This window comes from Taurulus bubalis, assembly GCF_910589615.1.
Source record: "Taurulus bubalis genome assembly, chromosome: 19".
Lineage (NCBI taxonomy): Eukaryota > Metazoa > Chordata > Actinopteri > Perciformes > Cottidae > Taurulus > Taurulus bubalis.
In genome coordinates, this window is record NC_136607.1 from 1,932,192 (window position 1) to 1,947,573 (window position 15,382).

At 42.5% G+C, this 15,382-nt stretch overlaps 1 protein-coding gene across 1 annotated transcript; it reads left to right on the forward strand.

Moving 5' to 3' along the window:
* Positions 1-11,050: 11,050 nt before the first annotated feature.
* Positions 11,051-15,382, forward strand: minar2 (membrane integral NOTCH2 associated receptor 2; the record flags this gene model as incomplete). Its single annotated transcript, XM_079235097.1, has 3 exons — positions 11,051-11,197; positions 14,739-14,987; positions 15,182-15,382. 3 exons carry the CDS (start codon positions 11,051-11,053, stop codon positions 15,380-15,382), a joined length of 597 nt encoding a protein of 198 aa, XP_079091223.1.

Sequence of the window (15,382 nt, forward strand, 5' to 3'; positions counted from 1 at the left end):
TCCATATGCCTGTAAACAGAGAGAGTGAAACAATGAAAGAACCACAGCCGTGGTTCCAAAAGGGTTTCTACACAACATGTCGTTTTATTTGAGGACGCCTGTGACGGACCGCCGCCTGTCAGCCGCAGACGGCTGCATGGAGTGAGTGTTACTCTGCCTTCACGCTGTCTGTCAGCTCTCCTGGAAGAGGCCTCGCTCAGAGCACATGGCGTCGCTGAGAGGAAACAAAGCTGTTACTAACATGTCTGGTTTCCCTTTACAGTCAGATGTTGACTCATTCTTTTTATCAGTAAAAAATTACCATGACAACTAATGAACTTGTTTAGGGACCAGTGTAATAGAAGTGTAGTGTTACTTCTGGTCAGTGATCATAGTGAGCACTGCTTTGTATGGTGCATTGTGGGTATTTGCTATGGAGCTGCTCTCAGTGCACTGCACCACTGGCACTGTGCACCCTAGAAAATGTCTCTCCGGGCAGAACTAATTCAAGCTCTCTAGACTCCCCCTCCCCCAACATCTAGACTCTACGACACTGAGTCCTCCATCATGATGCTTTACACGTTTACAATGTGGAGCACTTCAGTGCAGTCACAGACAAACAGAAGACAAAACATTTAAACATTACAGGTGTTAGTATGCGTATAAATGAAGTTTTGTCAGAACATGTCTCAAGGCAAAAGTGTTTTTATGTTCCAAACATCAACACTCGATGTGATCAGAACACATGAACACATGAATTCTCTGTCCAACACCGATGCTCACAGAGAGGGAATAGCACAAATCTCTCTTTTTAGAAGATGAGAATAATATAAAATCATGGCTTTTTAGGGGAACATAACTTACATCTGAATAAACTGGTAATGCTGCAGGGCAAATTCATTTTTGTAAAATGAATTACTTTATTTTACAAACATTTTTCTGTAATGGTTTTCTTTCCATTTTAAATCCAGCCATTATTATAATTGAAATGAAAGAAGAACATGTATTTATTATTAGATCATTTATTATTTATAATTCCTTCAAGTCAATTTGAAAACTGGTGATAAATATTGTTGAGATATTATTCAACTGAACTTTCTTTTTTTAATTTGACAGTCAGCTGTTGACATACAGATGTTAATGCGACTGCAAGGCTACTTCAGTAATCATGGCACTAAATCCGGACCTTTGTATGAGGACATCATATAATACCCTGTATTATAATATCCAGGTGGACACAGAAAGCTGTATTTAAGCTCAGTGAGTTCTATCAAGAGGATGTAACATTACAGTGAGTTCTATCAAGATCAACATGCTTGCATGAGTTGTACCAAGACCATACGATGCCTGCAGAAAGGTGTATTAAGAGGATGTATGCCAAACAACCCTAGACAACCCGGTCAGAAAAGGAAAGAAAAAGCATGTCTTCCACTATGTTGTTGCTCCTATCACAAATTAGGTCACATGTCATTCTCCTGCTCATGCGGTGGCACAGTAAGTGAGGTGAGTTACTGTACGCCTGGTCAAAGAAAGGCTGCGATACTTAGCAACATGCTAAGAAGCGGTAGCAGCCTCCATTATAATTCAGCCAGTGAGCTGTGCTTTGTTGGGTTCTGTCGCCCATAGCGCTGCAGATAAAGAAGCTGCTAGTTGAGGGTCAAATAATAATTGGGCCTTTCAAGCTTGAGAGGATATGAAATCGCCTCATTGAAGTCCCTTCAACAGCCAGTAGAGTGGAAGTTCGCTTCAATCTTATTCTGAGGCGCCGTATGTCTGTACATCTCTTTAGCACAACACCAGTTCAACTTTGGTGCAAAAGTAAACCACAGATAATAAAGCACAAAGGCAGCACAGAGTTAGTTAGTTTACAATTACATCACAAATGATATAAATCCAGGTTAATATGCGCTTTTCTAATGGTGAGATATTGCCTTTATAGACCGGTCTGACCGGTCTGTGGCTCAGTGGTAGAGCAGGTCGTCCTTCAATCAGAGGATCGGGGGTTTGATCCCCAGCTCCGCTAGTCTGTGTCGGACAAGAAACTTAAACCCAACAATCCTGTAGCTGTGCCTACGATGTGTGAATGTTAGTTAGTCCTGATGGACAGGTGGTTCCTTCATGGTAGCTCCTCCCATCAGTGTGAATGCTAGTTAGTCCTGATGGACAGGTGGTTCCTTCATGGTAGCTCCTCCCATCAGTGTGAATGTTAGTTAGTCCTGATGGACAGGTGGTTCCTTCATGGTAGCTCCTCCCATCAGTGTGAATGTTAGTTAGTCCTGATGGACAGGTGGTTCCTTCATGGTAGCTCCTCCCATCAGTGTGAATGATGACATGTAGTGTTAAGCCTAGTTTATGGTTCGCCGTCGACGTTGAGCATTCGAAGTTCTGCGTCTAGGGTCCGCGTTGCTCTGCAATTAACCGCCATGCCGCCAGGGGGGTGTGTCTGTGTGTCTGTGTGGTTTCAGGGGTTATAGCCGAATTCTGGTCACAGTAAACAATGGCGACCAGGTTGGAGCGGCTGCATTAAAGTTGGAGCTCATCAATATTGAAGAGCAAATGCTTATATTGCAAATGTTGAAGCGCAGGCAACAGAAGACGTTTGCGGAGGTGGTCTGTAGCTACGGCGAAGGGGTCTGCGTCGACGGCGTAGCTACGGCGTCGACCTGACGGAGAACCATAAACTAGGCTTTAATTTGCTTTGAGGGGTCGAGAGACTAGAAAAGAGATATCCAGTATAGTACAGTCCATTTACCATGTATTCTTGGCTGATTGTTTGGACTTAAAGCAAATACTAGATCCTCATATTTATTGTCTCTTTGACCATCACTAGTCTTTGACATACAAGGCCCCATGACATGTATTCTGCATCTCTCAATCTGTCTGCTCTTGTCTCGTGGTTGTTCCTGATTCCTCTAGTGTCCCGCGGCTCGGCCTCTTGACACCATTACAAGGGAAGTGAGTAGCTGACTCTTCAGCTCTATAAATGACGTGTCCTGCTCCATTTGCAATGCTTCTGATGTAGAGGCCACTGCAGTTCACGAGCCCCAAGAAGCGTCATGTTCCTGGATGGGCTGTGTTCTCTACTACATCTAAATCTAGTTGTAGGAGAGAACACAGCCCATCCAGTCCAGAAACACAGGCTTAGAGAGAATAGACGTCTCCTTTGAGTGACAGCTGCCCTTCTTTTCTTCATCACAGATCTCCTGAACATTGATGTCAGGAGAGACGTACAATCCTGAAATACCTCATAAACTATGTCTGTGTCTACAATGATAGATACAATGCTGTGTATCATATCACACCCTAAGATATGCTGCATCGCTTCACTTTTAAAGGCCAGGAAGGTTTTTAAATTCTCCTTCATATTCCCTTGCAAATGACATATTGTATGAGATTTCATTACGAGATCTTTATCTCGCCGTGGCATTGAGTTTCAACAAGTCATGTGTCAGATTATTCAAATGTTTCATGCCAAGGTTTTTTAAATAACTGGTGTCTACGATATTTGCGCATAAGCAAGTGAAACGTATGGCTAAATTTAGGAAAAGATTGCGCTCGTGATTTGTGACGCAACCCTTACTCCCATCTCCTGAATGAAAAGTATTCAATATGCCTGTCCACCAACCACTTCTGCTTTAAATAGTGAGCTTTGGCTTATGCTTTTTGTTTTTCTTGGTTGGTTGGTGGGGTTAATTTTGAAAACCCCACCTATTTTTAGGCCTCTGCTGGAAAATGTCATCCCCAAACTAAAAAAGGTGCATCTCTGCAACCACTAGGGCTATTTGAATACTTTTGGTGTTATAATAAAAGAGTATAATGTGTTCAGATGTTTACATATCAGTCTATATGATACTGGTTATGAGTAAATGAAGATGACACACAACGGTTTTTATAGCAATATCTGCCATAGACCCCATAGGGGCCACACAGTGTTCACTGGGTTTAGGTCAGGCAACTGAACCACTTGCTTGAAGGTGGTTGCGGTTTAATAAATAGCGATGTCTCGTTAACCAGATGGTTTGTTACACAGAACCATCTGAGAAGCCGTCATTGGGAACTGTTTGGAAAAGGGCAGTCACTTAAAAAAATACACTTGGCAGGGGATTTGATGAACCATCTGTCAATCAAACTCCTGCTGAAGCCAGTCGGGAGATGAGCGAAAACATCTTTCCCGTCCAGAAAAGACTTCAGTGTCGACTTCTCTCCTTCTTTGCTCCTTTATTCTTGAGTGATCTTGTGATGTTGTGAGAATCTAGCTGCTGTGCCAGGGTCTGGTTTCCCCTCATGGCAGTCAGATGTACTCTAAGCTCGTCCACCTCCCTAAGGTGTGGAGGGAGGGGCTACATAACAGACAGGCTTTCCTCCAGCAGGATGACCTGCACATGATCGCCCCTATGACATGGTCTTTAGGTTAATGTGGTTCGTTGCCCCACACGTAACCTTTATTGTGATGACATCTCATCATGCATGTATGTAAACCCCAGCACATAAGAGCTGACCAGGTCTGGGGCTGAGTCCAGACTACCTGGGACGGAGATCCGACCACATTGTGGGGGATCTCCGCTCTTCTGCCTACATCTAATTTACTTTTATCGCTTTGTATGCCACCGAGTGAGCGAGGAGCCCTGGGAAACGGGCGCCGCTCATCTGAATGCAGCAGCCACCCTGCAGCGGAACAGGCAGAAGAATTGGCAGCAAGCCAGAAAAAGTGAAGCTGTCCGTTTCATTTCTTTGTATTCAAGTAATGAATATATAAATGACGATAAGATGGTGCAATCTGCATGAGAAATGAGGAAAAGCAACAAAAGAAAATTGGCTATGCTAATCATCCTCTTAGAGATCCATTTGACTCGGCAGCTGTGATCACTAAAAGCCATTTCCACTTTCTTATGAATAGTTTTCTCAAATTCGATATTATATAAATAGTGCTCTGATTGCTGAGCTGGCCTGTTTACTTGTTTACCCTGCGCTAAGCTAACTGGTTAGCGTAGCACTGGTTAGCGTAGCACTGGTTAGCGTAGCACTAGTGGGCCGCAAGCAGAAGCTGCGTCGCACGCCGTGGACTGACTGAGCACGAATACAAAAGAGCATTAACCAGCACGCCCGCACACACACACACACACACACACACACACACACACACACACACACACACACACACACACACACACACACACACACACTCACACACACACAGGCTGCAGCAAACGTGGGGTGGTCGAAAAATGTATTATTTACATTCCATGATGATTATAGATTTTATTTCTCTCGTTGTCAGAAATATTTGGTGCGAGACAAAACTCATTCCCTGAAGCTCGATGCTGACGACACCACAGCTCCAACTTACATTGACAATATAGACACCTCTAGAAAACTAAATACAGAGACAGCTACTGTCAACATATTTGACAGTAGCTGCAACTAATAACATCTGCAATCATTTCTCCTCTGCACAAGTAAAGGTAACTGTAGATATTCCTTCTTCAAAGAAGGTGCCCCTCCAGGACTACATTGCTTATTTCATCATGTTTCTACTCTTAATAGGATAGATCAACCTCCTTCAAGTAGACCTCCAACCACAGTGTAACATGAAGAATCCTGTTAAAGCTTCAGCAACATGGTGAGCCCTTATCTTGGTGTTGAGAAGCCTAAACATGCATCAGCAGGGGGAAATAACTAAGATGTAATGATCTATGAGTTGGGAAAGTCTGACAAAAATAGAGAATATGCATTATGTTCTAATTATTCATTACTGTTGATGAGACGAAGAAGCTAAACCCTGCAGACAGGGTTCGAATGCAGCAGTGTGGAGGCAGCTGTGTGTGTGTGTGTGTGTGTGTGTGTGTGTGTGTGTGTGTGTGTGTGTGTGTGTGTGTGTGTGTGTGTGTGTGTGACAGCAGATTGATCAGAAACCTGAAAAGGCTCACTGAAGTCTAAGAAGATATTAATACTCATCTTACTCAATGTTCGCCCTAAACATCCAAAATGTGATCAAACACCAGCGTGTGCGTATTGGTGTCATGGATTCATCTATTTTCGCAGCAGTGAATCATGGTGAAGCTACTTTTGGAGCCTTGTTTTACGACGCCGCCTTGCCACTCAGCCCATTAGTCCTAAACGTCTCAACAACTACCAGCTGGATTGATGGGAAATGTGGTTCAGGCTTTCATGTCATGGTCAGGATACATTGCAATAACGTTGGTGATCCTTTGACTTATATATTTAGTGCAGTACTTTGGTTTATGAGGAAGAAATATCTGCTGACATTCCCTTCGGCCTCAGCTGTAAGTAAATGTTCGCATGCTAACGTTCAAAACTAAGATGGAGAATATTAACATTGTCATCACGAGCATGCTAGCATGCTAATATTAGCATTCAGCTCCAGCACTGGAAGTGTGGCTGCACGGCATACAGTTACAGCATCCCACTGCAGGATGTGCAACGTCAGCAAATAAACACATCAAGCTGCTGGATGGAAAAAGAAAATTCTCAAGGTTCTTCATTTAGATGACTGATCCAGTGTTTCCTGTGTCATAATGAACTGTATTCATTTTGTCTGCCCGGGGCTTAACTAAAAACTAATGTAGGGTGAATAATCTTGTATTTTCCTCATACAGCGTTATATATCACATCAAATAAAATATAGCAATGTCAGTTTTTTCCAGTATCACGCAGCCCTAACTGGAAGATAGCGTCAAACAAACATGGCGGCCAAAGCTGATGACAGCTAGCTCCAGTAGCTTGAAAAATAGCATTATGGCATGGAGCCATTTGGCTGTAAACTCCAATTTAGCCGTCGCAAACCCGAGCCCCTCCTCCGCTCTCCTCACGCTGTATCGTCTCCTAGCGGCAGGGAGAGGGAACCAGAGCAGCTGAAGGCCGCCAGCCCGCCATTACGCTCATTTCCTGTAGCCTCTGTAACGTTAGCATGATAGCATCGGACGTTAACGTTCTTTTATTTCATGACGTATGTTAGTAGACACTGTTGGGAGCTATTTTCAACCATGAAATGTTGATTCAGTGACTGGCTGTGCACTTTATACCTAGGCCCGCTGTCTGAGATATCGTATACATAAATACACGCATGACGGGATGCTGTTCGGCGCGCGGCGCACTGAGTACCGACCTACCATTTCATCTATGGCATAAACAGCCTGTTCCAGTGTGCAGTTACTCTTTAAACTTCCTATACTTCCTAAATAATTTTGCCTTTACCAACTTTAAGAAAACTAACTGAAAACAGAGAGGAGAACAAACTAAAAAGATCACCACAAGGGACCGACTGACCAATGGATGTTTGTAGGTTTGTGTCGTGTTACTTTCTGCAGCTTCGGAGAACATATTGGGCCCCATGCCGGCTGAAAGAGGGCCCCTCTCTATTGGTCTCACTTGAATTAAATACAAAAAGATGGTGCTGAAATGATTAGTTATAATCTTATCTTATAACCAACTGGGACAAAAGCACCAAGCGGAATTCTCCCGTACTAAAAACACCAAAGATGTTTGCTGCGTTTCTATATTTCATATCATCATAGACTGAATAATTGGACTGTTATGTGACAACGATTGGTCAGTAGTTTTCGACACAGTACAGCTAAATGATTAGTCAATTATTGGGATAACTCGTCAATAATTAAAGTGGAAAATTGTCATGAGGAATATGGACAGATATATTGAAGAAGTTCTTAAAATTCCTCCAAAGTTATACTATTAAGCTACAAATGTAAATGCATGTAAGGTTAGTATGTTAATTGCACAATTTTTTTTATATATTCCATCCATCCGCCTTTCTATCTGTCTGCCTGCATGTCTGTCTGCACGTCTGTCTGCACGTCTGTCTGCACGTCTGTCTGCACGTCTGTCTGCACGTCTGTCTGCACGTCTGTCTGCACGTCTGCCTGCACGTCTGTCTGCACACGTACTGCGGCCTCTGTACAACTCTGCAACATCTGGCTGAGGCTTTCCTGCCGGTCTCCTCGTGCAGCCTCCTAAGCAGAGGCTGTCTCTCTCTGACAGAACAGAGCGACGCATTGATGCGCTGAGCTAGCAAACACTGCATAGTGCTGCTGCTGCTGCCTGGAGCCAGCATCCTGCATCCTGCTGCTGCATCCTGCATCTGATGATGATGATGATGTCAGCGGTCGAGGCTCGGGAACACGTTAGTCCAACAGCGGACGTCGCGTCCTGCTGAGCTCAGAACACGCGACCACAAGCACAACGTCATGCTTTTTCTTTTTTTGTTGCAGAAGCTCCGAATGGTTAAATGCATATTTTAATATGTGCACAGACGCGAAAATAGATATGCACACTAATAATCCATTCAATCCATACGGGGATGAATCTGTATCGCCATCGCAGCGACGTCATATGAGATAGAGATCAAGAGCCGAGAGGGAGGTGAACGCATGAAGCTGTAGTGAGGGAGGTGAACGCATGAAGCCGTAGTGAGGGAGGTGAACGCATGAAGCCGTAGTGAGGGAGGTGAACGCATGAAGCCGTAGTCTTACCGCATCATCCGGACTGATCCGTTCCTCTCCCCGGGATGCGACGCGAGGCAGCGCGGTAGTGGTTTCCCAATGACGACATCGGACATGTGCAGAAGGAGAGCTGCGATATTTCCGCCTTATTGGTCAGATCCCCGGAGCTTCATCCTCTCCTCCACTTCGCCACATCGTTGGTGGATTCTGCGCAACCCCGATGCACCATCCATACGGGGCCGGAACCAGCACCCTACACACCCTCTCCCTCTCTCTCTCTCTCTCTCTCTCTCTCTCTCTCTCTCTCTCTCTCTCTCTCTTTACTCACACACCCTCCTCTCTCTCTCTCTCTCCTCTCCCTCTCGCTCTCTCTCTCTCTCTACTCACACACCCTCCTCTCTCTCTTTCTCTTACCCACACGCCCTCTCTCTCTCTTTACTCACACACCCTCTCCCTCTCTCTCTCTCTCTCCTCTCCCTCTCGCTCTCTCTCTCTCTCTCTACTCACACACCCTCCTCTCTCTCTCTCTACTCACATACCCTCCTCTCTCTCTCCTCTCCCTCTCTCTCTCTCTCTCTACTCACACACCCTCCTCTCTCTCTTTCTCTTACCCACACGCCCTCTCTCTCTCTCTACTCACACACCCTCTCTCTCTATCTCTTTCTCTTACCCACACACCCTCCTCTCTCTCTCTCCCTCTCCTCCTCTCTCTCTGTCTCTCTCTCCATCCCCTCTCTCACTCCCTATCTCGCTCCCCCCTCTCTCTCTCTCTCCATCCCGCTTGCAGCATGAACACGCGTGTGCTTTAAAGCAGTGGTTGTCTTCGTCCTCCATCTGTTTGTCTGTGACGAACATATTTCCATCAGGGGAATCTGCTGCGTTTATTCTGCTATCAGGAGGAAACAGAGGGTTTACAGATCACGACCCTCGGTGACCTTGCCCTCAGCGCCGCCGTCAGGATGCTGCTCTGCATGTTGAGAATCGGCAGTTGGAATGAATGGTCATTTTAAGGCAAAAGTCGTCTTCTATGACTATATTTGGGTTTGTGATTGTTTAATTGGTTATTAAAATGGTCTTTGCATCATCTGATCATATGCTTCTACTCCTTGCTCCAGTTATAAAAAGCGTTTCCAAAGATGCTCCATCTATCTGATGTATATATATGAATATAAAATATCCGGTTTAAAACAAAAACACGTAAAAAAGCGTTATTAAATGACTAATTCATTTATGGATACCAGGTCCAACATGTTTTTAACGTATTCAACAAACTCGTCTTGAGCCAAAGTGCTGATCCCCAGTAGATTATGGATTTTGATAACTTTTCATTGTTGTTTTTAGATTGTAATGAACACTTCTGAAGTTGATCTGATTAATTATGTTATATGATTAAAATATTGGCAAAAATTGGCAAATTGCACACTGAATTCAAAATATCTTTTCCCTGATGGGTTGAGGCTTTTTTCTACGTCTCCACAAACCTTCCAAATGTCACACAGATCAATGTGAGACTTACTGCGGGAGATCCTCGTTTATAACCAGCAGGGGGCGCTATGGAGTCATGTTGATACACCAAGCCCAACACAAACCTCACAGGTCTGAAGAGTGTGCCAAGTTTGGTGAGTTTTTGAGCACCTTTAGCCCCTAATAAATATTAATAAACACCACAGTTTCAGTAGAGCTTTCAGCCAATGCAGCACGTCTCATACTCATACTCTCAACCATGAAAAATAACCGTTATCAAAATAATGCATTTTCTTTCAATCCAATACGAAAAGCTTATCACTAAAGCTGTCAAATAATTATAGTGGAGTACAAAGAAGTAGTAGAAGAAGAAGTATGAAGTAGCATGAAAATAAAAAACTATCTGGTAAAGCAAACACCTCACATTTTCACTTAAGGCAGTGTTGGTAATCTTCCTCAAAAACATTTTTGATATAGTTTTTTGAAATTATCATAATACATACATACATACAGTTATCAATTGATGAAATGCTTTCATAAAAAAAAAACATCTGGTGACAGGGATGTCGTATGAGTACAGATTGTTAAACCCTCTGAGGCAAATTGGTAATTTGTGATTTTTGGCTATACAAAATAAACTGAATTTAATTTCCTAAGGCCGAATGAAATGATTCATCGTCGACCTAAAGCCCATAGATTGAGCAGCTTTTGGAGCTAGTGCTGCTCACTACTTTCACTGAAAATGTTCACTAGGCTGGGTTTTTAGGTGGATAATATTATTTAAATCTAGCATATTCTTGTATTCCCATGATTACCATCCCTAGCTTTAATTGCAGTACTTGAGTAAATGTACTTATTACTACACAATAGAGTCCTGATGACTGACGGAGATGTTGCTCATGTAAACCAAGGCACTGGGCCTCCACCCCTCTCTCTCTCTCCTTACACTGTTGGTTCTCAGCGTCAGGCTCTAAATGGTCAGGTTTGGGTTACACACACACCTGCAAGTGATACAGGCCGTGCAAGATGCTCTTCATGAATTATTACAGAGCGGGTGACGTGTGGTGAGCGTGTGCTCCAGCCAGGCTGCCGGCAGCTGAGGCGCTCAGTGTGGACGCAGCAACGCAGAGATGGACATCTCTGTTCTGCCCAACAACAACCACCCGGAGAAGTTCCTCCAGCTGGACGTCGGGATGCTGCCGGCCACACACGGCATGTTCCAGATCGGGGCCGTCCTGTCCAGTCAGAAGCACTGGCAGAACCGGGTCTACTCCCAGGTATGGACTACACGTCACAGCGTCCTCTCTGGGTGCTCATGTCTCTTGTTTCTGCCCTTTGACACGGAGAGCTGGATTTAGTTCCTTAACAATCGATTCCACATGACGACCCAACGCAAAGACATGATTCATGACGTGCATTCCGTCCGCATGAATGATCTTTGAGCAGAGATCGTGATCACCAGCTGCAGCGTGGAGACAGTGGGCTTGAAACAAGAGAGCAGGACAGGGGTGCATTCAGTATTGATCCTTGATCTAATATGTGATCTAGAACCCAGAATGTCAGGAACAGGAAGCAGAGGGAGGGTCGCCCTGAGAGCAGGAAAGTGAAATTAACTGAGGGTCCAAACTCTAAAAGTGTGTCTGTACAACATACCACATCATCTATATGTGTAAGGGAATTTGCACCACTAAAGTACAACATTAACTAAAGTCACTTTTACCCCAGGGGCCTGTATCACAAGTTTATACTCAGATGAGAGATCCTGGATATAGAGGTATAGATTCAGAGATCATGAAGCAGCTTATCAACTGACTGCTGACTCTGGGTTCATGAATCCAGCTACTAATTGTTCATGTGAAAATTATTCTCAATCAACATCATCAAAACTACAAATGAGTCTCTATATCGACTTAAAAATGTGATAATTGCAAAAGCAAAAAGTGATATTCAACGAGATGAAATGTAAACAATATAATAATAGAAGTAAGGTGCGAATAAGTGTACAAACTATTATGAATATGAATGGTCACATGGGCATAGACCCTACCACCTCTCCTAGATAGGAGCAGGTCTCACAGGCTTTGAAGTTGTTTAGCTTATCTTTGTAGTCATTTAGAGTCTAGTTGTTTAGCTTCTCTTTATAGTTGTTTTGTTTCTCTTTGTAGTCATTTAGAGTCTCTTTGAAGTCGTTTAGCTTCTCTTTGTAGTCATTTAGTCCGTTTGTAGTTGTTTAGCTTCTCTTTGTAGTTATTTAGAGTCTCTTTGAAGTTGTTTAGCTTCTCTTTGTAGTCATTTAGAGTCTCTTTGAAGTTGTTTAGCTTCTCTTTGTAGTCACTTAGAGTCTTTTTGAAGTTGTTTAGCTTCTCTTTGTAGTCATTTAGTCCCTTTGTAGTTGTTCAGCTTCTCTTTGTAGTTGTTTTGTTTCTCTTTGTAGTCATTCAGGGTCTCTTTGTAGTAATTTAGAGGCTCTTTGAAGTCGTTTAGCTTCTCTTTGTAGTCATTTAGTCTCTTTGAAGTTGTTTAGCTTCTCTTTGTAGTCATTTAGTCTCTTTGAAGTTGTTTAGCTTCTCTTTGTAGTTGTTTTGTTTCTCTTTGTAGTCATTTAGAGTCTCTTTGTAGTAATTTAGAGGCTCTTTGAAGTCGTTTAGCTTCTCTTTGTAGTCATTAAGAGTCTCTTTGAAGTCGTTTAGCTTCTCTTTGTAGTCATTAAGAGTCTCTTTTAAGTTGTTTAGCTTCTCTTTGAAGTCGTTTAGCTTCTCATTGTAGTCATTTAGAGTCTCTTTGAAGTTGTTTAGCGTCTCTTTGAAGTTGTTTAGCTTGTCTTCGTAGTCATTAAGAGTCTCTTTGAAGTTGTTTAGCTTGTCTTTGTAGTCATTAAGAGTCTATTTGTAGTAATTCAGCTTCTCTTTGTAGTCATTAAGAGTCTCTTTGTAGTTATTCAGCTTCTCTTTGTAGTCATTTAGAGTCTCTTTGAAGTTGTTTAGCTTCTCTTTGTAGTCATTAAGAGTCTCTTTGTAGTTATTCAGCTTCTCTTTGTAGTCATTTAGAGTCTCTTTGAAGTTGTTTAGCTTCTCTTTGAAGTCATTTAGCTTTTCATTGTAGTCATTTAGAGTCTCTTTGTAGTAATTTAGAGTCTCTTTGAAGTCGTTTAGCTTCTCTTTGTAGTCATTTAGAGTCTCTTTGTAGTAATTTAGAGTCTCTTTGAAGTCGTTTAGCTTCTCTTTGTAGTCATTTAGAGTCTCTTTGAAGTCGTTTAGCTTCTCTTTGTAGTCATTTAGAGTCTCTTTGAAGTCGTTTAGCTTCTCTTTGTAGTCATTTAGAGTCTCTTTGAAGTCGTTTAGCTTCTCTTTGTAGTCATTTAGTCTCTTTGAAGTTGTTTAGCCTCTCTTTGTAGTTGTTTTGTTTCTCTTTGTAGTCATTTAGAGTCTCTTTGTAGTAATTTAGAGGCTCTTTGAAGTCGTTTAGCTTCTCTTTGTAGTCATTAAGAGTCTCTTTGAAGTTGTTTAGCTTCTCTTTGAAGTCGTTTAGCTTCTCATTGTAGTCATTTAGAGTCTCTTTGAAATTGTTTAGCGTCTCTTTGAAGTTGTTTAGCTTGTCTTTGTAGTCATTAAGAGTCTCTTTGAAGTTGTTTAGCTTTGTCTTTGTAGTCATTAAGAGTCTATTTGTAGTAATTCAGCTTCTCTTTGTAGTCATTAAGAGTCTCTTTGTAGTTATTCAGCTTCTCTTTGTAGTCATTTAGAGTCTCTTTGAAGTTGTTTAGCTTCTCTTTGAAGTCATTTAGCTTTTCATTGTAGTCATTTAGAGTCTCTTTGTAGTTGTTTGGTTTCTCTTTGTAGTAATTTAGTCTCTTTGAAGTTGTTTAGCTTCTCTTTGTAGTTGTTTTGTTTCTCTTTGTAGTCATTTAGATAGAGTCTCTTTGTAGTAATTTAGAGTCTCTTTGAAGTCGTTTAGCTTCTCTTTGTAGTCATTAAGAGTCTCTTTGAAGTTGTTTACCTTCTCTTTGAAGTCGTTTAGCTTCTCATTGTAGTCATTTAGAGTCTCTTTGAAGTTGTTTAGCTTCTCTTTGTAGTCATTAAGAGTCTCTTTGAAGTTGTTTAGCTTGTCTTTGTAGTCATTAAGAGACTATTTGTAGTAATTCAGCTTCTCTTTGTAGTCATTAAGAGTCTCTTTGTAGTTATTCAGCTTCTCTTTGAAGTCATTTTGCTTTTCATTGTAGTCATTTAGAGTCTCTTTGTAGCTGTTTGGTTTCTCTTTGTAGTTGCTTTTTTGGGCCCTGACACTTTTGCCCGGGACGTTCATTAATCCATCCATCCGTCAATGTGATACACTGAAAAGGTTTATCACATGGAGCAAAAAGAAAACCGGAATTTCTTAAAATAGGTCGCCTATGTAGTAGAAATGTGCAGTGAGAGTCAACATGTCCAGAGAAAACAGAGGAAAAGGTTGTACACTTCCCTATTGCTCCAAAGAGGAAACTCCTACAACAACCACAATAGTCCTAATGTTGCTTTTAATCACTGAAGCCTATTAATAACATGTGGGTTATTTTTCTTCTGATAAAAGACAACACTTTTATTTCCAAATACTGTATCATCGCAAAGTCTTCTTCTGTTATTCTGAGCTGCGGTGAGGATATAAAAGCATTGACACAGTCAGAAATCCTGTCAAAATAAAAGCAAGGAAAGCACAAATAAAATGCAGAAATCATGGAGATCATGTATTTGATGCATTCTGGTTTAGTATCGGTGTCTTCAGTGTCTTCTCTTTGTCTAAAGGAAGTGTGGTGGGGATTAAATTGCTCCCTCAATGTCTCCACAGAGGGGACCAAGGGCCAAGACTGAAAGCTGGTCTCCTCCATCCCCAGAGGCCTCTCCCGTGGCGTTTGAGGACCGGTACCTGGAGAAGCACATCACACCAGTCACCTTGAGGTCCAACATTAAAAGGAACCCTCTGTTCATGGACATGAGAGAGATGGAAGCAGTGGACAACAAGAAGGCCAAGCCGTCCTGGACCGTCAGGGAGTACGACACACAAACGATCCACGGGAACCTCGCCGATTATTTAAAGGTGATGAGTGGAGCGGAGGAGAGGCTGACGGGACGGATGGGTGTAAAAAACTAAAGGGTATACTTTGTAGATTGTTTGAGTCATTTCATAAGGTTGATGGTGCCTTTACACAACTGACCCAAAAGCCCCAAGCAACGCACAACAGTATAAGTATGAAACATGGTTGGCAACGCCTATTTTCATTTTCTTTGCAGGAGGAAGAGAAGACTCCGAGAGACCTGGACTTCTGGCTCGAGGATCTCTACACACCGGGATTTGACTCTTTACTGAAGAAGAAAGAAGCGGAACACAAGAGAAAAAGACTTTGTAAAATCATGTCTGTAATCGTCTTGTCCGTCTGCGCCGTACTGATCATCATCATAGTGCCAGTCGTGGTTCTACAGAAGCAGAACTGA